Genomic DNA, 22,698 nt, shown 5'->3' with positions numbered 1-22,698 from the left:
TTTTCAAGTTACCTGGCTTTAGTGTGGGGGAGGCCAGTTCTACTCCCATGAGTGTGTGTTACAGGCGGAGAGACTTGCACATTCTCCTCTTCCTTCCCTTGTTTTCCTTCCCCACCTACTTTCTGCCAGCACAGATCGTGGGCGTGTATTGATCAAATTACAAGAGGTTCACATTTTAATTGGTTCTTCAGGATAGTCCTAGCACATAGAGAGATCTGGTTTTTTTGATGGGCAGAGGCTGATAAAGATCAGTCCAAGGACAGGTGAGTAGTCTAGGATCAGGAAGATGAGGGTGGAGCAGGAGGGGGAAATGGGATGTGAAAAAGCACAAAATGGCTCTGCCGCAATAGCCAAGTACTTGGATGTGAAGCAGTCTTGCATGTTGAAATGTCTTGAAAGATACCAAGATAACTCCTTGCAGTAGCAAGTTACTGAATGTAATGAGGCAATAATTTCAGTGTAGATGCAGTACAGTTGTTGACAATTTTTTTTTCCTTTTTTTTTCCTTCTGCAGATATTCCTGAAATACCAGAAAGCATCTCATTCTGCAGAGCACTACAGGTAGCAGATTTCAGTGGGAATCCACTGACTAGGTAACTTCTGCCTTCTTAGTACTTGCCATACCAGAATTACAATCTTGCTGTAACAATTACAATTTTAAATAAGCCCTCAAAAATTGTGATCTAGGATCTCTGTGAAATCTTGCCAACAGCGTCTGTCTCTGGCAGGGACCGCAGCAAAAGTTCAGATTTAAAAAGTGATGTGCATCTTTCCTGGGAGGGGATGAAATTTGTTAGCCAACCAGGAAAAATGTAAATCTGATTGTGTCTTAAGTAATTTTCATTACTCTTAAGTGCAAAGGAAAACCATGCTCATACTTGGGAGAGATAAGGCAATGGTTAGCATGAATGCATTGGCACAAACGCAGGTGCCTGACGATTTGGAATAGACTTTAGATGAGCCGCTGCAGATAATGGCTTTTACTAATGATTAAAGCTTGGACTAGCGTTTCATCACCCTCCCATCAATTGGGACACAGTGACATGCAGTAACATGTGGCAAAAGTGCACTGCCTATGTCGGTGGCTGCTACGGCTGCTGCCAGTGTGTGTTCTGATGAGCTGGGGTTGGGGGATTACACACGCTTTCAGTACAGAAGAGGAGTTGTTTACATTTCTCTGTTCCATTTGCTGAAGAATTTGGAATTTATCTAGTGAAATGAGGCTGGAGATAGCAAGGAAGAGGTGATCTGCTAGTTAAGGCTTTTGAATACTATGTGGAGAACTGTTTCCTAAACCGGCCGGTGCCACAGAGCTCCTTTGTGATGCTGAGCAAGTCACATAAACCAGAGTATTCACAGTGGACGCTCGCCGACCTGCCTTGCTTTGCAGAGATGGGCTAGGAATACTTGCAGGATTAGCTGGCTGGCTGGGATGCAGGAGTGCTAACAAACAGGAGAGTGTCTGTAATATCTTAAGCTGCTCCAGTGGTTTTGCAGGACGGCTTCTCCCATGTGTGCAGCTGAGATTCTTCAGAAGTGCACTTTGAATATTGCCCATAGTGCATCTGAAGTTCTCTGGAAAGTCCCATCTCTGAGCATTAAAGGGACACTTGTGATCTTAATCCCTGTGCCTCTGTAGCCCATTTATATAGTGAGGATAATAATACCACAAAAATCCAGTAAAGCAAACTGAGGCTGAACTGATGTTTAGATACGCAAGTGGTAAGGGTCACTGAACAGCTTTCTCCCAGGCATCAGTGTACAGCACATAAAGCTCAGAGCTGCATGTCGTGGTATTGAAATCAAAATTGTCTGTAGCAGTGTGCTAGTTATCCTTCTCCATTTTGTGTGCTGAATAAGGCCTGGGGCCCGAGTAATGTGTTTCCTTAAACAGTAGTTGTAATGCACAGCTACGGCAGAGTGGAATTAACAAAAGAATTGAAAGGCTTTTTAATGGGGTTGAAATAGATCTCATAACTCTCTGTTGACAGTTTAAGGGAATTTTAAAAATTCTTGATAAAGTGGCTCCAAAGTGTATGCGTGCCCTGGAAAACATCACTTCAAGCAGTTTACTAAGTTAGAAAACACAGATACCAGAAGCTGTTTACACATGGCTGCCAGGTATTTTCTGTGATGAGATCCGGAATTTCAGTTTTACCTATATATCAGCATGTAGGTTTTGGCACTAATTTGCCCAGGCAGAGTGGGAAAGTCTGGTAGTGATTTCCTTTTCTGTGTGATATCTTGGAACCTTTTTTTAGCCATTGATTCTTGTCCTTATTTCCTCTAAGCTTAAAAGCCAGTTGGAGGCCTTCCCAATCAATGTCCTACCACTAATACAGTATGTTGCCTCATTGTCAATCTTAATCATTGATGAACCTGCAGCACTAAAAGTGGCTGGCAGACCATTTTCCCAGCTGTTTCCATATGATTTCAGGTTTATATTAATAAAAAGCAGGTGCATTTATTGTAGATTAGACTGGAAGTCCACTATATGCTATGGATAGGACAGAATAGAATAGTTCCAGTTGGAAAGGACCTACAATGATCATCCAGTCCAACAACTGTCCACTTCAGGGCTGACCAAAAGATAATCAGACCATTTAACTCCAGTCTTAAACCTGGAGCCTAAATGGTAATGAATAGTTACAGTGGAGCTCACATTTTGGAGATATTGAGCATGTTCTGTTAATAAGGTCCAGAAGATGACAAAAAGTGCAGTATGGAGTGAGCACATGAAAAGCCCTCCCTGTCCCCCTGTTGTAATTTGTCTTTTTCCCTTTCCCCATCATGGACAGTTGTACTTGCCCGTAGGTGTGTGTCTCCTTTTGGCTAGTTGTGTGCAGGTCATACCACGGGCCTTGAGCTGCATGATGGGGAAAGCAGGAACCAAACCAAATGCTACAGCTTGAGCTTAGGTTGCATGCTCTGGGAGTCGAGCAGAAGTTGGATGGCTGGGCCGGGGGCTTCTCCTCCTGTACCTCACTGCCCCTTTTACCCCACCCTGTCTCCTATGCAACTGCAAACTGAGCTGCTTGGTGCAACCTGGCTGCCAGCGAGCAGCGAGTGGTACAGGAATCCATCTGTGTGAGGAGAGGGGAAGCCAAGCCTTGCAGAAGACCGACCAGGTGATGGACCTAAAGGCTTTGGGACCTTTGGGAGTGTTTTGCATATGGCTGCATTCTATAGTGTAAGAAGGGAGGGTTTACATGCTGTTGTGTTGTGAACCAGTAAATGTGAAATGCTTTAACAGCGGAATACTGTCTTCACATTGAACACACTGTTTCTTCAAAAAGCAGCAATTGAAGAGCAGCCTAGTAGCTAATACGGAATGGCTGTGCTGTAAGCATGTACGTAACTGAAGCCTGAATAAAAATATTTCATTTATTTTACCATCTAGGTGATACAGGAAAATAACAGTAAAAAGTTTTTTTTAATATGTTTGATTTTTTAAAAAATTTCTTTAAAATGTTTAAAATGTTCTCAAGCCCTGTAGCATTTTAAAGTTGCAAATTGGGGGCAGGGGAAAGAGGGGGTAGGAGACAGACAAGGATATTGCCTGTTCTTTGACACAGAAGAAACTTTAAAGTTTCTAAGCCATGTTTTTTTTTTTCTTGCTATGATCCTTAGAATTTTCTGAGAGTCATGCTGGAGTCTGGGCATGCCTCCCTCTGTGTGTATTTGCTAAACAGACTCTTGTTTTCCACTACGTCTTCTTCAGTATGTATTAAATGCATGTGAATACTTCTGCTGGAAGTCCTTGATTTGAATTAATATCTCCATAGGTTGCCCGAAAGCTTTCCTGAGTTACAGAATCTAACGTGTCTTTCAGTAAATGACATCTCTCTGCAAGCACTACCTGAAAACATTGGGAAGTAAGTTTTTTATACTTTATTAGTATCTGAATTTATTTTCTCTTTATTGTTACACCTATTGTATAAATTATTTGCATAATTGTTTGTGATATAGGTATAAAGTTATTTACCGGTCTGCACTTACTTTTTATATTCTTTCCAGTCTGAGGGATCTGTTTAAGAAAAATCCTTTTGCATTTTCACTTGACAATAGCAGGCTAATGCAGAATCTGAAGCGCGTGTGTGTATATTTCAACACTGTTCTTTGGGGTTTGGAGTAAATTGGAATTTTAGGTGCAAAATTAAATAGGTGTTTTGTGATGCAGATCTGACCTTTTGCTTTCCTTCATTGTAATAGACCATTGATCCATTATTGTGAGCATTGTCAGATGGCTCGCAGCTTAGTTCAAAACCAGAGAATTGTTGGCACAAGAACAGATGGGTAAAAGCTGGCTGTGATCAGGATGGAAATTAGAAGGTTCCTAACTATAGGAGCAGTCTCGTTCTGAAAAAAACTCCACTGGGGAGCTGCGGAGATGAAAACTCGCGGGAACAGCTCTTAAGATGAAATTTGATAAGCTTTTAAGACGTGTTTGTTAACTCTGGAAGGTAAAGCAACGTTGCAAGGACAGACTTCCAAAGTGGAGAAATGTGGGAAGTAAAGTGAACATTGTTTATCTGTCTCATTTTGACTGAAATGGACATCCACGCTTGCAGAAGGGAAATCTCTCTCCTCTTTGTGGAGAGAAGGGTATGTCTTCCAATTTGAAGGAGAAGAGGTAATTCTATATCTCCTCGCTTGAATATGTGAGAATGGCTGTGCTGGTTCAGATCAAAGGCTCATCTAGCCCAGCTTCCTTCTGTAGTTGCAGTAATTAGATGTCTAGTGAGGATTAAGAAGAGTTTGATTACTCCTCTTTCCATCCCCTGACTGTTTCTGGTTCAGAGGATTTCCTGAGCTTTGGATTTTGGTTTGTCTAATTGGTAGCCCATGATGAATCTCTCTTCCACATACTTGTCCAGTTTCTCCTTGAGCTTATGTAGACATCTTTAGTATTCTTCCCTGGCAAATAGCTGCATAGGTCTGTTACCCATTGCGCTGATTTGTTGTTGGGGTTTTTTTTGAGCCTGGATCTACCTACCTTGCCTATGATTCCTAGTATTGGAAGAGGCAGTGAGCAGCTGATCCCTATGCACTTGATCTGTCATCGATGCCTTTGTAGTTTCCTACCATATCCCCAGGTGCTTTTTTCCAGGCTGAAGAGTCTAACTTGCTATTCCAGCTGTAGGAATAGTCTTCACAGAACTTAAGATATCTGTGCTTTAACTCAGAAAGGTTATAGTTTGTTACTTTTCCTGGGAAGCATACCACTTTAGAGAATTCTTGCAGCACCTGATTGTTCTCTATCTCCCCCCACCCCCTGCCATTCTCCCCTTCTTTTAATCTGCATCTGCCCTTATGGTTACCTTGCCCATGTTCTAAGTTGCTGTGTACTGAACCACTTCCATCTTTCTTCAGAAAGCTATGGTAGCTCAGATGTTGAGTCATGACTATCAGTAGACGCCTATTAATCTTGGACATCCTTTCATAAAGTGGAATATTACTAACATGGATTCTTTGGGGAGTCAGCGTAGTCCCTAACAGTAAAACCCAACTGTTTCTAAACGGAGGAGTCCTCCAGAAGGGATCTTATTATTAAGAGCTCCTGCAATGTAGTCAAGTTCAGACCGGCATTGCTTTAGCCACTTCCCATGGGTATGAAAGCTGTCAGCTGGCGCTGCTCCAGCAGCAACAGAAGTGGAAAATGTCTTTTGAAACCTTCCGCAAGCGCTAACAGGTACAGCTAACATGCGCCCAGTGACTATGGCAAAGTCTTACCTAAAAATTACATGGGCTGGGGCTTTTGTGACCATTCTTCCTTTTCTGTAAATGTTCTTAAAACTTTTCATGCAGCTTTTCGCAGCACTGGCGGCTAAGAACAGGCTTGTTCAGACTTTGCGGTTACTGAAAACCAAGGCCAAAAATTTGGGATCCTGCCTGATTCTGAAAATGAATACAAGAAACATGACAAGCTGAAACGTTTCCCAAAGCATGAGGTGGACTGCTGCTTTGCAGACAGCAGCTAGAGGAAGGTTGTTGGCTTCCCTGAGAAGTCACTGGCTGCGGTGGCTCTGGCTTCTTGCTTGTCCTGCCTGTCATTTGGTAGTGTGAGCGGTGAGAGCCTCTGTTTTGGAGCAAATGACTAGAAACAACCTTGGTTAAAAAGGGGATGCCAGACATTTGCAGAGGTGTCAACACAGCGAGCTGTGCAAGAATATGGGTAAAATATTTGCCTATTATTGATCCTAAGCAGTCCAGGGAAATGCTGTGATACTGTTTCAGCCCTGCATGAGCTGTTGCAGAACAGAGCAGTGTAACCTGTCCTCCCTCAAACTCTGTATCTGATTCCTGACACTGAAGCTAAAAAGCAGGGGTCCTCACTTGCTTCGGGAAGAGCCATATGCTTGTCCTGGTGGTCTTGGTGAGTTCTCCTGGAGGGCTAGACTTTTATTCAAGTCTGACAGGCCTGCTTTGCTCTGGGAAGTGTTCCCAGGTTAGCTATCTAGAATATGAATATTGTATTTTTACAAAACCACTTTAATCTCATTAGGAGAAATTTCTGCTATCAGACTTGTGCTTAAAGAAGCAGAGACAAATGTGTGGGGCTGTTGTCTTTGGCTCATCAGATATTCATGATAGGTGGGAACATGGCAATTGGGAAATCGATGGTAAGCTTGGGCTAAACATGCATACTTTGCAACTCAGAATAATATTAACGTAACACGAGGCGAAACCCATGGGGTGTCTACCCAAGATGTAACTGTTCCTGAAGTCTGTTGGGGAATGTCTTGGTGACAGAGAGAAAGGGATCCTGTCTGGTTCCAGTTGGAAATTATTGGGAGGTCTTGTTTGTAGCCAATTAGAACTGCAACCTGAAGTCCTTATGGGTCACTTACCTCTGAGAGTGAATTTTATCAAATTTTTAGCATTAGATCTGTAACTAATACATTTATTTTTTTCAGTCTGGCTGCCAACAAGTGCAGCTTTCCTTTTTTAGTTCACAAAATTTTTGTTGTTTATTGCAAGTGAATTTGATGGTGCAGCTGACTGCCTTGTGTTTGGTAAAAGCAGTGAAATGCTCTGTGGCTTCTCCAAAGGTTGCCTACTTGTGCTCTTCATTCGCTTCTCTGCTCTTTTTACTCTGCACTTGCTGGGACACAAAAAATGCTAGGAATTAGAAAGAAAGTAATGCTAATTGTGTTTTTCTGACTGAAGAGACCAAGTAAGGCTCTTAGAGGTGTTTGGATATGTTTGCAAGTGCCTGGAGTTTGTGTGTTTTGGATAATAATCCATGGTGTTACTTGATGGAATAGGCTGGACCTATGTGCTCTGCATGAGATCTGTCAAATAGTGAGGATACAAATATATACTGATGATTTACTCTACTACAGTTGGGCTTGTTTTGGGGAAAAAACTTGACGTCCCTGTGCTTACGGCTGGTCTTCTGGCCACTAGTGTATGTGGAAACTTAGGGAAATGCACCCTAAATTCTTACAGTCTTATACTCTTGTCTGGGAAACTGCCTAATATAGCCAGTGAAATCTCTAACCTTCATGTAGTACAGTGATCAGTATGTACTTAATGTCTCTTTTTAAGCTACCTACTTAAAATCTTATGGCACTGCAAGTTTGCCCTACTGTCTTAAACGGGGAAAGCAATGAAAGTAATGGCAAATATTTTCTAAACAGCAAGACTTTGAAGGTTAGTTAGGAAGTTCTTCCTAATGGCAGATAATAGACCTGAATTGCTTGCGGTGAACCATTAGTGGAGGTGGGTCTTCTTCATGAATTGAGATATCCAATCTGTTTTTCACATGCTCTGGTGTAGAAGATGAATGCCAATGTTCAGCTTCACTGTCCCAGGCCAGTGTCTGAACTTGTTCAAGCCATTGATATGTAGAGTTGCTGTTAATATTTTTACTGTGCCATTAAGAATTCTTCTGCATAGACCTTTCATATTTTTCTTTTCCTTTGTGTTGCCAAAAGGAGTATTTTCAAGGGTCCCAACTGGATGTTTGAAGAACATAGGCAAGGCCTCCCTTGAACCTTTTGTCTTTGCTCTTGCTTGTGCATAACCATGCTCAGTGTATGTAAACTTTTCTTCTTCTGCGTGACCACTTCAATCTGCTTATCCAGTGCTGGTATATATGCTGAAAATTTTCCCTTGTTCGATGAAGCATTCCTCTTTTAAGCTCATGTATTGTTCTAGGGCATACTAGAAAGATATGTGACGCACTGCTTTAGGACTCGGTAACAGACTAGATGTCTTAATACTACCAGTGCTATTTTTTGTGTTTCTCTGTGATTTGTGTTCTTTTTAACTCATGGTGTGGTTGCTATCTGGAGTAAACCAGTGAATGCTAATGCATGTGAGATATTTTAGTTAATAATTAGGTGGGTGCAGCTTGGAGCAGGAGTTATCCTGTTGGCTAGTTGAACCATTTGGAGAAACAAGTTACACAATTGAAGCTGTGAGTGGGAGTGTCTTTTACAGTGTTTCTCAGTCTAATGAGAGCAAGTCTAATTTCCTTGCCTATTCTGCAGAACCGTGTGTGTCTGTAGAGCTGCCCAATGAACAAGTATAACCTGTTCCTCCCAGCGTGGGTAGCATTTAGGAATTTCCACTTGCTTCCAGGATTTTTCTTCAATACTTCCTTATTCGTGTAACACCCAAAACACAGGGCATGACTTTTTCCTGAAATTAAAACATCGGAGTATGTGTATGAAGGGTATTTGGGTAAATCAGGGTGTTTGTCTGTAAGGCTTCTGAGGGCATACCTTACAGTAGTATGAATAATCTAATGTCTGTCTGTCCCTAGCACCTTCTGTGTCCATATGTGTTCATTCTGTACCGTTGGCTTCAGGGTTAGTTCCCCACCACCACCACCAGCCCACTGTGATGTTGGCTTTTTACCAGTAAAGATCTGGGAACTTAGAGATCCATACAGTGCTCTCATGGCTTCATGTCTAGAAAGAGAAGAGAGATTGTGTCAGCTTTGTATGTTTATTTATTTATTTGTGGTTCTTAGGCTTGAACGAAGTCCAGGTACCTTCTTTGGAAAGCCTTTTATGTGTGTTTAATCTAGCATGGGACTCTCAGATGGGTGCTTCACAAGGAATTGGCTCTAACCAAAAAGCAGTCGTTTCAGCATGAAATGCATATTTGAAAAAGACAGTTATCTGTCAAACTCTGTGGGGACAACAAAATCAACAAGTTTCTTTAACAGCTGAAGCAAAGTGCAGAGCTTCACTACTGTGCTTTAAGTTATGATTTAAGGCCTGCTGTGCATCAGCACACCAAACATCTAACTCATATTGAGTTTTTAGCTTTCACTGTTTTTTCAGCAGTCTTGTCTGTGCCTGGAAAAGATAAAGATTACCTTGTTGTTGTTGTTTTGGGGTTTTTTTGGTGGGGTTTTTTGGGGTTTTGGGGTGTTTGGGTTGTTTTTTTTTTTTATGCTAAGATTTGAAGTATGAGATTATTATTGACTGGCAGGTAGAGTGCTTTGGAAGTTCCCTGCCTGAACTCTAGCATGGCAAATAAAAAAGCTTTCCTCTGCCATACGCAATCTTTATTTCCACCCCCTCACCCCCCCTAAAATGTACAGATGGTCTCCTACTTGGACATGATCTCCAAATCCTGAGGATTCAACAAAAGATCACAGTAATATCATGATTCGTAGTATCCCCATCATTCACAACTTCCCTCCCCCCCTTTTTTTTCAGAGAACTGCACAGTCTGTCATGCAAGAAAGTAGAATAGCTTTATTTTAGCTTTAGAAACTTTTGTTGTGGGAAGGGGTGAATTTCTTTAGATGGGAAGGATATTCTTCTGATGCCGATGACTGATGAGTCTGGTTTACCCCCAAGCTGCAAGCAGACTGAGTGGATCTGTGGACCTTACTACTGAAAGGGAATTACCAGGTAAGCAGAGAAATTTTCCTCTTAATGTCTGCAGCTAGCAGGTAGCATGCTGAAATAGGCATTTCGTTATGATGGTGAACATAATGAAAAGAATAGAGCAAATGTTACTGCACTTAGGAGTGTTGTTTTGCAGACAGGTTTGTTATAGGTATGCTTTTCAAGAGTCGTGGAACCACAAATATCCAGAGATTTCATGTTAGAGGAACAAAGTCACTGAGTGTGGTGGTTTTACACACACACACACACACACACACACACACGTGTTTAATTATAGAGGTTTTGAAGTTTACAGCAACTTCTGAACTTGGAATCTTTAATGTCGATCTGAACAGGAATAGCTGGAGAATAAAAGGTCTTCAAAGGCAAGGATGATGCTCTCAATGCAGATGATCTAGAAGCAGATCGGAATGGCATGCTTATTCTGGTAATGGATTCCGGGGCCAGTCCTTGACTGTGTTTTTCTTAGTGTATGCTAGGATGCCTCAAGTGTAGATTACACATCTGGTAGCATCACGCAGAATGGAAAATGCTCTTAAAATTGTGTGGAACAAGACAATGTAATTCTGTTTTAAGGTTTAGCATAATAATGCCTGGTTAAAATATGGTCTTACATGATACAACAAAAGTGATGGGGAGGCTTATCTTGCAAATACATAGAAGGAAGACTGTTTGTAGGTGGTCTGGCTAGGCTGATATAAATAGTATTAAAAGCTCTCACTCTGGCTTATCTAAATTTAGCATGACAAGTAATATTTACAGAGTTTGAGTAGGTAGAGCATTTAGTATTAATCACAGCTGTTTGCTAAATGGCAAAGCTGAATGTTAAGGAACTTGAAAGTTTATTTCAGGATCACTGTTCAACAGTGTAATAGCAAATGCAGTGCCGTCTGGCCTTTAAATAAGAGATGTTGCATCTTGTATGTTACACAAGGAAGAAATATTTAACGTATATTTAGCAATGGGTTTTTTTTTAAAAAAAATTCCATTTTTAATATGAGTGGAATGGAAGATATTTTGAAAATGAAGTCTTGTTGTAATAGGGAATTGGCTTAGCCTCCCCAACCTGTTTCAGTAATTTTGATAAGCAAATTGGAGAATGTTCAGTTAAAGCATTCAAAAGTGAACAGTATGAACCTCTCTCTTCTTAGTGATGCCTTTTGAAAGTCATAGGGAGTTCAGTCTTCCTGTCCATGTTTTGGACCATGCTTGTTGCTGTGTGTGAGGGAGAGAGAGAGTAGAACTGATCCCAGCAACTTGAAAACCAAGCTTATGTAGAAAGCTAGTCTTAATTAGCAGCTTAGACTACCTCTGTTACATATTTAGGGAATTCCTTGGCCATAAACTGTAGAACTTACATGTAAATTTTAAAAACAGAGGAGACTTGTACTACTGGCCATCTGTTTAGTCTTTCCTCCAGTTAGTGGCTGATATACTTATTTTTTTAATCCTTCTGTTTTCACTTGTGGAAGATCTGTAGCTTTTTACAAGCCAATTAATGGTATTGACAGTTCAATTCGAGTAACTGACTATGCAAATGCTCATTCTGTGGCTTTCAGTGTCTAAGCCTAGGATGGCAAAATTATCAACTTTACTTCCTTTTGTACCTATTTAAAATTAGTTTTCCAAGGAAGGAGTATTTTTCCCCCATAAGTTGTGTCCACTTCTCCCAGCTCTGTAGAAAATGTCAAGCATCCTTACTTTGAGATTTTCTTGCTAGAATTGTTCTTACTAGAATACTGTCCTGCTTGTCAAACTCCAGAAGTGGACTGCTAAGGAAAGCCTCGGTGTGCCTTTCCCTTGCAGATTATACACCTAAACTTGAGAGGAAAGAGTAGTGTTTAACTTAGATGCCAGTTACTTCAAGTTGCTTTGCCTCCAAAAAGGAGGTAGTGCTCTCAAAGATGACTTCTGGAAGAATGGTCTTTAACAATACTGGTGAGACATAACAGTTTCATCAAAACTAAATCTAGTTACCTTGCTTTGCAATTGTTTTTACAGCATCCCTTATATTCTGAGGTAGAACTGTAGGACTTCATGTGTGTGAAGATGGCTTGCTTTGAAATGGATAAGTGCCCTCATTTAGGAAATTAATACTTCCTGTAATTTCTGGCTCACCTAAGAATTTCTGTGATTTGGTAGCTAAGAATTTGCAAAAATAGCTCTCCCGTATTGCATGGTGTGGGCATAAGGTCTCTCTCTTTAAATTCTATCAGATTAATCTTACCAAAATTCATTAGTGCTCTTCTTTATCATTCACACTGTAAAACAGGTTTCCATAACCAAAGGGTAACCAAACAAAGAGGCAGAAGACTGGCTAAAGTTGACATTTGGAAGGAAAGGAAAAGAAAGAAAAAAAAAAAAAAAGGCATTTTAAGTTTAAGCTAGACCTTTTTGGAGAAATAATCTTCTTGAGAAAAGGAAACTAGCTGCAATTCTGTACTACTTGTAGGTTCTTGTAAAATGGGTATAAATTTTAAGGTTCTTTCACGATAACTTTGTCTAATTATATGCCAGCATTAAGCAGTAGTTGGAAGCAAAATAAGCATATAGTGTTGAACCTTTTAAAAAGGAGGGCAAAACGCATACCAGGAGCATATAGACCGCGAACTATACGGTTATATGTTAACAGAACCTTAGGAAATTCAGTAAGCATAATCCTTCCACATAAGGCTAATATTGCTTTTGGTGGGTTGGAAATGTCGCTATACCAAAAATCAACACGGAGCTCGTTCTTCAGACACTGAGGAAGGATGTGGTGCTGGCAGGTATGGTAACTGTGTGTGGGTGAAATGAGGCAGGCTCCGAGAAGAACTGAAGTGGTAGTTAACTCTGGAAATGGGTGCATGCTACAGAAGCTCTTGAAACCACCCAAGTTTAAGCACCTAATTTCATAGAATTATATAATGGTTTGGGTTGGAAGGGACCTTCAAAGATCATCTAGTGCAACCTTCCTGTTATGGGCAGAGACATCTCTCTTTATATCTGGTTGCTCAAAACCCCAGCCAACCTGACCTTGAACACTTGCAGGGATGGGGCATCCACAGTTTCTTTGGGCAACCTGTTCCAGTGCCACTGTAACCATAAAAAAAAATTCTTCCTTTATATCCAACCTAAATCCACCCTCTTTGAGATTAAAACCATTGTCCCTTGTTCTGTCACTACAGGCCCTGCTAAAAAGTGTGTCTCCATCTTTCTCATAAGCCCCCTTTAAGTACTGGAAGGCCGCAATAAGGTCTCCCTGGAGCCTTCTCTTCTCCAGGCTGAACAACCCCATCTCTCTCAGCCTTTCTTCATAGGAGAGGTGTTCCAGCCCTCTGACCATTTTTTGTGGCCCACCTCTGGACCCGCTCCAGCAGGTCCATGTCCTTCTTGTGCTGAGGGCCCCAGAGCTGGATGCAGTACTCCACGTGAGGTCTCACCAGAGCAGAGTAGAGGGGCAGAATCACCTCCCTCGACCTGCTGGCCACGCTTCTTTTGATGCAGCCCAGGATTCAATTGGTGTAGGAGTTGGGAGTTTGGAGAGTGGTCTTTTAGGCTCTTTCTGCAGTCAATGATATGGTCAATGATACGGTCAATGAAGAGAGGGTGAGAGAAAGAGGCTTCTTTTGGGAGTGACTTGGAACAGATACCTATCCCAAAGGTATATGCTGTATCTTCAAATACTTATGGTCTGAGTAAGTGGCTTTTTGAGAACTGGCTAGTGACTGATTAACCCTGCCATTTCCTGGGGGAAAAAATCTGCTAAATGTGGGATGGGAGCTTAACAGGATCTTTCAGATGAGTGACTAGTTCCCTAACTGGCGTGTCTTGGGGCAGGGTCATACATGTTACTGGTAGTTTTATTTGGGCAGTGGGGATGGGCTGTAATATATTTAAATACAGCTAGTTTCATGCATTTTGTGTGCTGTTGTCAGTGTACCACAGTTACTTTCTCATCTCTTGGAGGACCCTTGATAGACAGAAAAACTGGGATGTTCCTTTTCTGCACAAAAAAGAAAGAGTTGCCTAGTTTAAACTCCCTTCCTTCCCAGTCTAGTGTTACGATGACTGTTTCAAAGTGTACGTGCTGTGTAGAGATGCAGGGGCAGGCGTTATCAAAGTAACAGTAATCTTCAGATGCTGGCCCAGTGAACTGAAATCCTTTGGAACTGGTAGAAATAGCCAGAATGTGGACTTCATATCTCATATCTGTATGCTGCATCCTTGGACTGCATTCTATAGTCATTGCTACTGCTGCATAAAAAAACATGAGACCAAATTCAGAATCTGTACTGTGTTCTCACCTTAGCCATCCTTACTGTGTAGGACCTTCCCTTGTTCAGTATAAATATGGGGACCATGCCCATTCTCTTGCTTTTCCCTTCTTTCTGCAGTCTTACAAACGTGAGGAAGAACTACATTTGGGATTTTACATTCTCCTAACCAGCTGAAACTTGCTGGAAAGGGTGCAGATGGGGCCATGCATTTCTGCAGGTGCTTTAGATCTTCATCTCTTCCAGCTTTGCTTCCTTGTTTCTCAAAGCTTGTCTTGCATGCTCAGCTGTGTGGTGCTCTTGACATAAGGTCAAAGTGTGTGACTTTTATTACTCAAATAGGAGAAGGCTGTTGTCCAGTTCTTATTGACTAAGCACCGTTAGCTTTTATATTAGTCCTTTTATCATGTATCCTCATTTTCTCCCAGCTTTTTCCACATTTCACTTTCCACCTTTATATTTTTAACTGCATTTTCACAAGAAAATAGCATATGTCTTACTGTGCTTCCCAGTGCTTTCCTCAGAAGGTTTTGCTGGTGTACCCCAAGGGCTTGGGTGCTCCCAGTCCTGTTGCAGGGACTGGGATAAAAATGGGATATATAGTGTTGGCTATTGTCACTCTTAAGGCTGACTTTCTGTCCCCTTGAATAGGGGAATGATGCAGCTGTCCCTGATAAAGCTAAAGCACTAGGATAACTCACCTCAGTTTTGTATTTTATAACTTTAAAAGACAGGGTATATTTAATGTATGTGGTACACTGAAAATGTAATTTCATCCAAGGTAACTAGGGAACATGTCTCTGTCATCTCTCTTTCTTTTTTTGCCATCTTCCCTCCTCTCTTTTTTTTCCCCTTCTTTATTCTTTTAACTGCAGTTGATGTTGTTCTACCTATTGCAGTGAATTGCTGTTGTCCAGAGTCATCTGCTTTTGAAATAGTTGGTTTGTAGGGCATGTTGCTACTGATAATCTCTTTGTAATTAATCCAAAGAAAAACTGACTTGCTTTGGAAGAACAACAACATGCTTTGGTTGTGATTTTAGTGGCTGGTTCTAGTCTTACTTTTATTTTGGTGGAGACCACTGTGGTTGACAAGAGGGAGTATTTGCGGTATTCCCTATCTGTAGACTGTGGTGGATTGCGAGTTTCTCTCTCAAATCCTGACAGGAATGCTCAGGAAAGACACTTCCAGCATTTCTGGAGTACTTTGTTGCTATTAGTTTTGCTCTCAATTACTGATTTCACATTCTTTTCATTCTTCCAGCTCACATGATGAATACCAATATCTGTAGTACAGTTACTTTACGTACAGCACTGAGTAAGTGTATCTATCTGGTTTGTACTGAAAATGACATTTTTAGCCATGTTGTACCTTTGAATTTGACTTGGTTCCACCCTTACACCAGAAATCATCTGGTACATTGAGATGGAAAACTTTGTAATTATTCCAGTTACTGCATCCTCTGCCTGGCTTGGCTGTTGCCTTGTGCTCTGTAATTTCACACACATGCTCAGTGTTCGAGGTTTGTGTGGTAGCTTTTGTGGTGAGAATTATTACAATATTAATGCTTTTTACAAGCTTCTGTGAAATAGCTTCTTACGATAGTAGTCTTGGAAAAGTACTTAGGGTTTTTTTTTGTTTTGTTTTTTCCTTGTTTTTTCTTTCTCCTTTAGAATATAGATGACGTTTTGCTTGTACATTTTCTGTTGGGTTTTTCTGGGGGAGCGAGGACTGTTTGTCTGTGTTGGAGAGCAGCCTGCAGTGCTCTATGGTGCATTTGTGTTTCTAAATGCAGTTGGTGAACAGCTGCTGGTGGAACTGTGTCTCCTGTCTGAGTAGACTACATTGCTGTTGCCTTTGTGTTTTATGGATTGAAACAGGTAACCCCACCCCCCACCCCCCCCCGACTGGTTTTCTCTCCTAGGTGAAGATTAGGATTAGGGAAAGACTCTGAAATCATTAAACTAAGTCTTCTTTTGGTCTCTTTCAGGGACTTCAGAAAGACTCTTGACTAACAGTGCACCCATAAAATTAGGAGCAGAGAGAAAAGAAGAAATTATTTCATTTAGTATATTGTGAAAAAAATCTCTATTTGTAGTTGAGAAGAGGAAGAATTATACTTTCTGGAGAGAATGTGTTATTAAATCAGAAAACATATTTGAAAAATAGCAAGAAACGTAGGATTTTTCTTGCAAATGACTACAAATCCTGTTTCTTAACATACCTTAAAACCAGAAAAAACTTAGTGAACATACAATGAGTTAAGAATCTGTTGGTAAATTTAAGGAAGAGCTATACCTCTGCTCTGTATTGGAGATTGGTGCCTCAATACATCAGCCTTTTATATGATGCTATTTTATATAACTCTCATGTTTTCCCATTTTAAATTGCGGCACGTAGGTTTGCTGGGAGCTGCTTCTGTAACTAGTCAAAATTTAAGAGTAATGAGTTAAAAAATTTCATCTCATTTTCTGGCCTCCCTTTCAGATGGATCCACCTTGAACATAATACTTGAGTCTAACAGAGCAGCTTTGCTAGTATAAACTTCATAGATTTAGTTTCTCTTTTACATTACTTAGTGGGAAGCTTCGTTTTGCCTGTTGGGGTCTGCTTACATTGGGTTTGGACTCAAGACCTTGGAAGAAGTAGAAAGGGTAAATTAAAGGGGTGGAAGGCAGTGTCTTTGTTTTGTTCCAGGGTAGTGTTGTAGTTGTGAGCATGCTGTGGGTGAGAATAGCTGTAGAATAAAGCATTTCTCCTCCGGAAAGCTAGAGTTAGAGATGAAAACATTACCCCGTAGGTAGCTGACTCCCATAGGAAGAAAGCCTAGCCTGGAACTGCAGTCGGCCACAGTCAGTCTCCGAAATGCATGGTACACGGTTGGATGCAAAGACAGCTGTTGGTGGGTATCCACAAGGGCACAGCTACCCAGTGGATCCTGGTAGCACTGCTGGCTTGGGCAGTACAGTACAGATGCCTGTCTTGCACCTTCTCGGCAGTTATACTGGCCCAGGTGTTTAAGGGGATTTATTCTATGCTGGATTACGGATCTGTGTTACTCTTTCTGCTGAGTTATTTTTAAGCAGGATCAATTTCCTGAGCTGATTCACTGGCCTGCCCCAGTTTAATGATACGATGAGGCTGGTTAAGGTGGTGGTTCCCAAGTTCTTGCTGTTGAACATGGGTTTGCTGACCCAAAGATTTCTGTTTAATCACAGAGAAAGTGGTGTCTGACGTAAGAAGAGAAATTAAGGTATTGCACCATTTTACTCGTCAACACTTCAACATGGTGGGGAGGGAGATAAGTAGATGTGGGGTGATCTGTAAACACAAGATTACAAGGCAGCTTGGCGGTGTGCGCATCCTTTTTGTATTCTCTTGATAAAAGTGAATAATGGCTCTCATCTAATATGAGCTTGAAGAGAAAGTGTGAAATTCAAAGGAAGATTGGAATAAGTTTCTAGAAAACATGTAAACAAAAATGTAATGGCAGTCTGTGGGTGACAGCGTGAGGAAGAGCAGACCCACGTTCCTCTTGGAGAGAAACCGTTCTCCATCACCTCTTCCCTCTCCCCCTCCACTGGTTTGGTTTCTGTGAGGATGTCGGATACCGTGTCCCATCTTGACTTGTGTTTTATAGTGTTAAAATTTTTATGTGAGGTTTTCTCTTGTGTAGTTGGAATGATGGCTTCCTTACTACCTTGTTTCTGTCAAATGATTTTTGAGTGGCAGTAGCTGAGTTATTCTCACTTATCTTTTAATTGAATTTGTAATAGGCTTCTACTAAACTACCTTCACCTATATTGTATGTTTTAACTGTATTTCTTCTGGAGGTATACAGAACCGATTGGGTAAAATGTACTTATTTTAAAAGCTGGAGAGGACTCCTGAGACTGTAATCAAAGCTCCTGTGAGATTTTGTTCACTGTTTTCTGAATGCAGTACAAAATAGGTGCTTGAAATAAGGATGTATTTTTCAGACACTATCCAAAGTCAATCAATGAAAAATCTTCTTTCCCTTTTAATAACGCTTTACATCAGTTATGTTGCTTTCCCTGCTTAGATAGCTGTATTGGAGTCACAATATGAAGGTTTTTCTTTAGTTTTATTCAGGTTATCAGCTGCTTTTTTACTGGGGTAAACTAATGATCCTGTAATTCAGTATGTTGGTATTGTTTGAAGTAAAACCAAATATTTCAGTGTTATGTGGTCTGAGTACATGGACTTGTTTGGTTTTGTTTTGGTTTTTTTTCCTAAGGTGTACAAACAGAAACATTTGGGGTTTAGATTTAACATGTGTTTCAAATTTAGTGGAATTCCTTTTTTAATCTAGATTTTATTTAAGGCCTAGCACACTGTCCCCCTTCTCTGCACACCAGGACAGAACATACTCTGTTGCAGGAAACTGCTTATTTGCAGTCACCATATCTGATTTTTATTTTTCTCTGGGACGCTGGAGGATTAGAGCAGATTATAGTGTTGGGATAATGTCTGACTCTTTGTGTTCCGTTTAGTCATAAATAAACCCCTGAAAAATCTGAATGTTGCTATGGTGATGTTAGTAAAAGCCTGGGATATGGAGTAAGTGAGCCGCTTAGAAGCATAATGTCACTTACAGTAATGAGCACACCGGCATTAGAACAGCGATGGGTTTACCTGATGCTCTGTAACTTTGGTAGCTCACGCCAGATTCTGAAAGCAAGTAAGTAAATGCAATTCATATGAATACACTCTGTTCAGTAACTTGCAACTACTGATCTTTTAACAAATGGAAATTTGTGTTTTGTGTGTTTACTTTCTAGCTTTAATGTGTTGAAGCATCACAGACAAACAAGCAAAAACTTACAGTCTTTCTGTGCTGCCTTTCACATGATGGTCTGGTTGAATTAAAACAACAAAAAAAATCAGTTCACAGCAATTTTGTTTTAAACTGTGTAAACGCACACTTTTCTTGTGAAAGTGTGGAATATAAAAAAGTAAGATTGCATTAAAATGTGGTTTGTTCTTTTTTTTTAGTCTTTATAACCTGGCTTCACTGGAACTTAGAGAAAATTTGCTGACATATTTACCTGAGTAAGTGATATTTCATGTGTTTGATTATATTAACATAAAATGTTCTTATTCCTAAAATCTGCTAACATATGAAACTGAATGACAGCTAGAAAAAATACTTAGTGCTGATTGACAACATGTATGAGATACAGCTTTGTTTTAGCAACACCTAGTTACATCCATTACTTTCTAGTTGTACTTGGTTAGTGGCAGGAGCCTGCAGTCTGTGTCGACTGGTTTTGCTCTATAAAAATATTTTGTATAAAATACAGCAGCACCAAACATTTCTTCCTGCATGTATTGAACAAGCGCATCAGCAGTGGGAGTGGTGGTTTGGGTTGTTCTCACGCTGAAATTTTGTAACTGTGAAAGTAGGGTAGTAGGATCTCAGAGACTTCTACTCTAGCCCTTCATAGCATTTAAATAGGTGTTCATGTTTAGGGCAAAGTAACCAAAAGCTTCCAAAACCTGGAGTCAAAGCCTTGGTGACAAACTAGGCCTACTGATGTCTGAAGTCTGATTCCACCCACCGTGATTTTTGGGGGAAACAGGATATCTAGATGTCTCTGTGCTGTCTGTATTGTGGCAGAGGAATTGGTGGTCTTTTGTAAGATTAATCGGGTATATTACATTTTGGGGATCCTTTTTGGTTGTCTGGAAGAAGCCTCTTCTTTCTCTATTGAAGTTTCCTTCCTTCACTACCTGGCTGCTTCTTGCAAGAGTTTTGGTGACTCCTGTTCTGCTTGTTTAAATAATCTAATAGATGCTGTAATAGATCTAACCTATTTTAATGAGAATCTCTTCTCCAGTTGCTTTGGGGTCCTTTTTTCCTGTCAGTCTACCCAGTACCTCGGTTGCGGCTGTTTATAGTTGGGAGCCACAAGGCACTTTAAATGTCAGTGGTCAGAAGATATGAATTGCTAGCTAGGTTTTGCCACGTGGTGTCAGAATGAAGCCATCACAAATGTTGACAGTTTTATTGCTTCTGGAAAATTCTGACTGTCAGTAGTGTAGCTGACAAGTCTTGCTGGCTTTCATGCTGCTGCAGCTTTGGGGAAGGTAAAGAGCAGCTCTACAACAGACTGCTTTTGAAGTAGAAGGATGGCCTCTGTGTCTGTTCATGTTCAGAGAACTTCTTTTACATCCTTTTGGGCTTCCCTCTGCATTCTCAAATCCAACCTGAAATAATTCAGAAATGAATAGATCATGGTGAGAAGATAAATGATGGATTTATTGAGTCTTGAGTCACACTGTTACATGTGATCACTATGGGGAATTTTTATCCAGTTGCGTAACTGTAAATTCCCCCTAAAAATAAATCTAACCAACTATACTAAACTATGTGGCATTGTCCACCCCGAGGGAATGATGGTTAAAATGAAGAATAATGATTTGATTGCCTATACTAAGTTTTACGTTTCAAGGGCATACAGTTATACTGACAAACCAAATTGTTTTTTCAGTAAGATAACATTGCAAATAGTCTATGCCTAGTAAAATAACTGTCTGTCTGCAATACGCTGTAATTTGAAATATGAGTTTCAGTAAAATGAGCTCATTCAAATACATGGGGTTTCTGTTGGTTTAGTCTGATGCGGTTTTGTTTTGACTTATCTCACAGATCACTTGCCCAGCTGCAGCGACTAGAAGAACTTGATTTAGGAAACAATGAACTTTATCACTTGGTAAGAGAACATGTCACTGAAAGTGCACGTTGGTCTCGTTTAATGCATCATTTAGATTAAATAGGTCGTAGGATGTCCAAAACTGAAGAAAGAAAAATGTATGGAGGGAGAGTCTTTTTATACATACAGATGAATTTTGGCAGTGAGTTGGTGCTTCCCATATCTGCTTAGTCTTGTTCAGTACAATATTACTTTACCCAAAAAACTGCAGCTGATCTCTAGAAAATGGGAGCACTGTGCAGACTTTTTCTATGGAAAGAAAAAGGAGTGGAAGGGCACAAACTCTTGCCTGCCCTTGTAGTTACAATGAACACATGGGCTTTTGTAAGGAGCTGGATGGGCTGAACACAGGTGAAAGCTCAGCTATTTCCAGGGTGGGAGTAGGAATCTTTGGGAAAGCATTGAGGCAAACTGTTGAGGGTTGCAGTGTCTGACTTTGTGGCAGATAGATCTACCGAAAGATACCTGTCATCTCCCTTAAGCTGACTCAATTAAATGTTGGATTTGCAGTAGATTAAGAGTGTGTGTGCAATTTGTTAGTGCATGTCAGGTAAAGTATGGTAACTTGTTAAGCTATAACAATTAATTTGTATGATGGAGTTCCCAAATGCTTACAGTCACCCTTGCTGCATTTAACCGTGGTACCTCTAAATAGTGCTTGGCGTAAAGATTGGTTTACTCAGACTGTAATTGCAGGGTGGACGTTTGGTTTTTACCTGAAGCTCCTATGCTACTTAACATTATTACTTTTTGTGTTATAGCCAGAAACAATTGGTGCACTTTTCAATCTTAAAGACCTCTGGTTGGATGGAAACCAATTAGCCGAAATACCTCAGGTAAAGATGAGCTCTACTGATACTGTTTTGAAGATGCTTTTAAAAGAAAACCTTTTAATTCATACCTAAAGGGAGGTGATTTAAAATCAAATAGTTTTCTCAGTTCACTTTGCCTGGGTTTGGTTTTGAATGTATAAGGGTTTTCTCTTAGTGAGTTCCTCTGCAAGGGACTGTACATGATATCATATGTTGTTAGACATTTTCTTTTAAACATTTTGACAAAGGAATTGTTTCCCGATAGGCACATTGTTCAATTTATAGGATGACACATCCTCTGTTTACAGTCCTGGCCCAGTGATCAGGGAGCCACTAGCTGAGCTAACCCTCATCTTTTGTATCTATCTAAATTGCAGTTTTGACAGTTTTGAGGATGAATCATTGTTTTTTTGCAGTAATCTTCTTCCATTCAAATACAGTGTTTGGGAGAAGTACAATCATAGAACTGTTGCCATAAATAGAAATTCAGATTTATGCAGCCACATCCCCCATCTGACATCAGTCATGAGGTGAGGGGTCTTAGCATTTAAAGCTTATAGCAGCCTAAATTCCCTTTCTTAAGGACTGTGATAACATGTGGGGTGGCTTCTTTTCCCTCCATTTCCTTTAGAGCCAAGTCAAAACCTGTTCTTTCCCATTCCTTGTGCAGCTTGCTGTTATTTGCTGTATTGATCTCAGTGTCAACAGTGTAGCTTGGAAATCAGTTACAGTTTAGTGGGCTTTGTTGTCTTTGTTGTTGTTGGCTTTGCCTAATAATTTTTTAAGTAGATGTAGTTAAACACTGATAATCATTCACAAAAGGTCAAGTGTGACTTCAGCAGCTGTTTTTATTGAAGCTGGCCATTATTGTGTGTTTTGTCTAATGTCCAAAAGATGAACTTGTTGGATAAAGGATATGTGCGTGTTTAATGAAGGATCCTCTTGAGAGGCAAACATTTCCAAAATAAAAGGACTGATCTTGTGAGTTAGGATCAAAGCTGTCACTATATGAACATTT

General features: G+C 40.4%; 1 protein-coding gene across 1 annotated transcript in view; it reads left to right on the top strand.

The window, feature by feature from the left end:
* The window catches only part of LRRC1 (leucine rich repeat containing 1), a 74,666-nt gene that overhangs the window by 30,341 nt on the left and 21,627 nt on the right, over positions 1–22,698 (top strand). Inside the window, exons 3-7 of the mRNA XM_075707850.1 lie at positions 515–593; positions 3,786–3,875; positions 19,148–19,204; positions 20,805–20,868; positions 21,630–21,704. Of these exons, the coding sequence (XP_075563965.1) occupies positions 515–593; positions 3,786–3,875; positions 19,148–19,204; positions 20,805–20,868; positions 21,630–21,704 (365 nt within the window). The remainder of the gene's footprint in view (positions 1–514; positions 594–3,785; positions 3,876–19,147; positions 19,205–20,804; positions 20,869–21,629; positions 21,705–22,698) is intronic.

Source organism: Pelecanus crispus, chromosome 3, assembly GCF_030463565.1.
Source record: "Pelecanus crispus isolate bPelCri1 chromosome 3, bPelCri1.pri, whole genome shotgun sequence".
NCBI lineage: Eukaryota > Metazoa > Chordata > Aves > Pelecaniformes > Pelecanidae > Pelecanus > Pelecanus crispus.
Note: the sequence above shows the minus strand (reverse complement) of the source record. Positions and strands in the feature narration are given on the sequence as shown.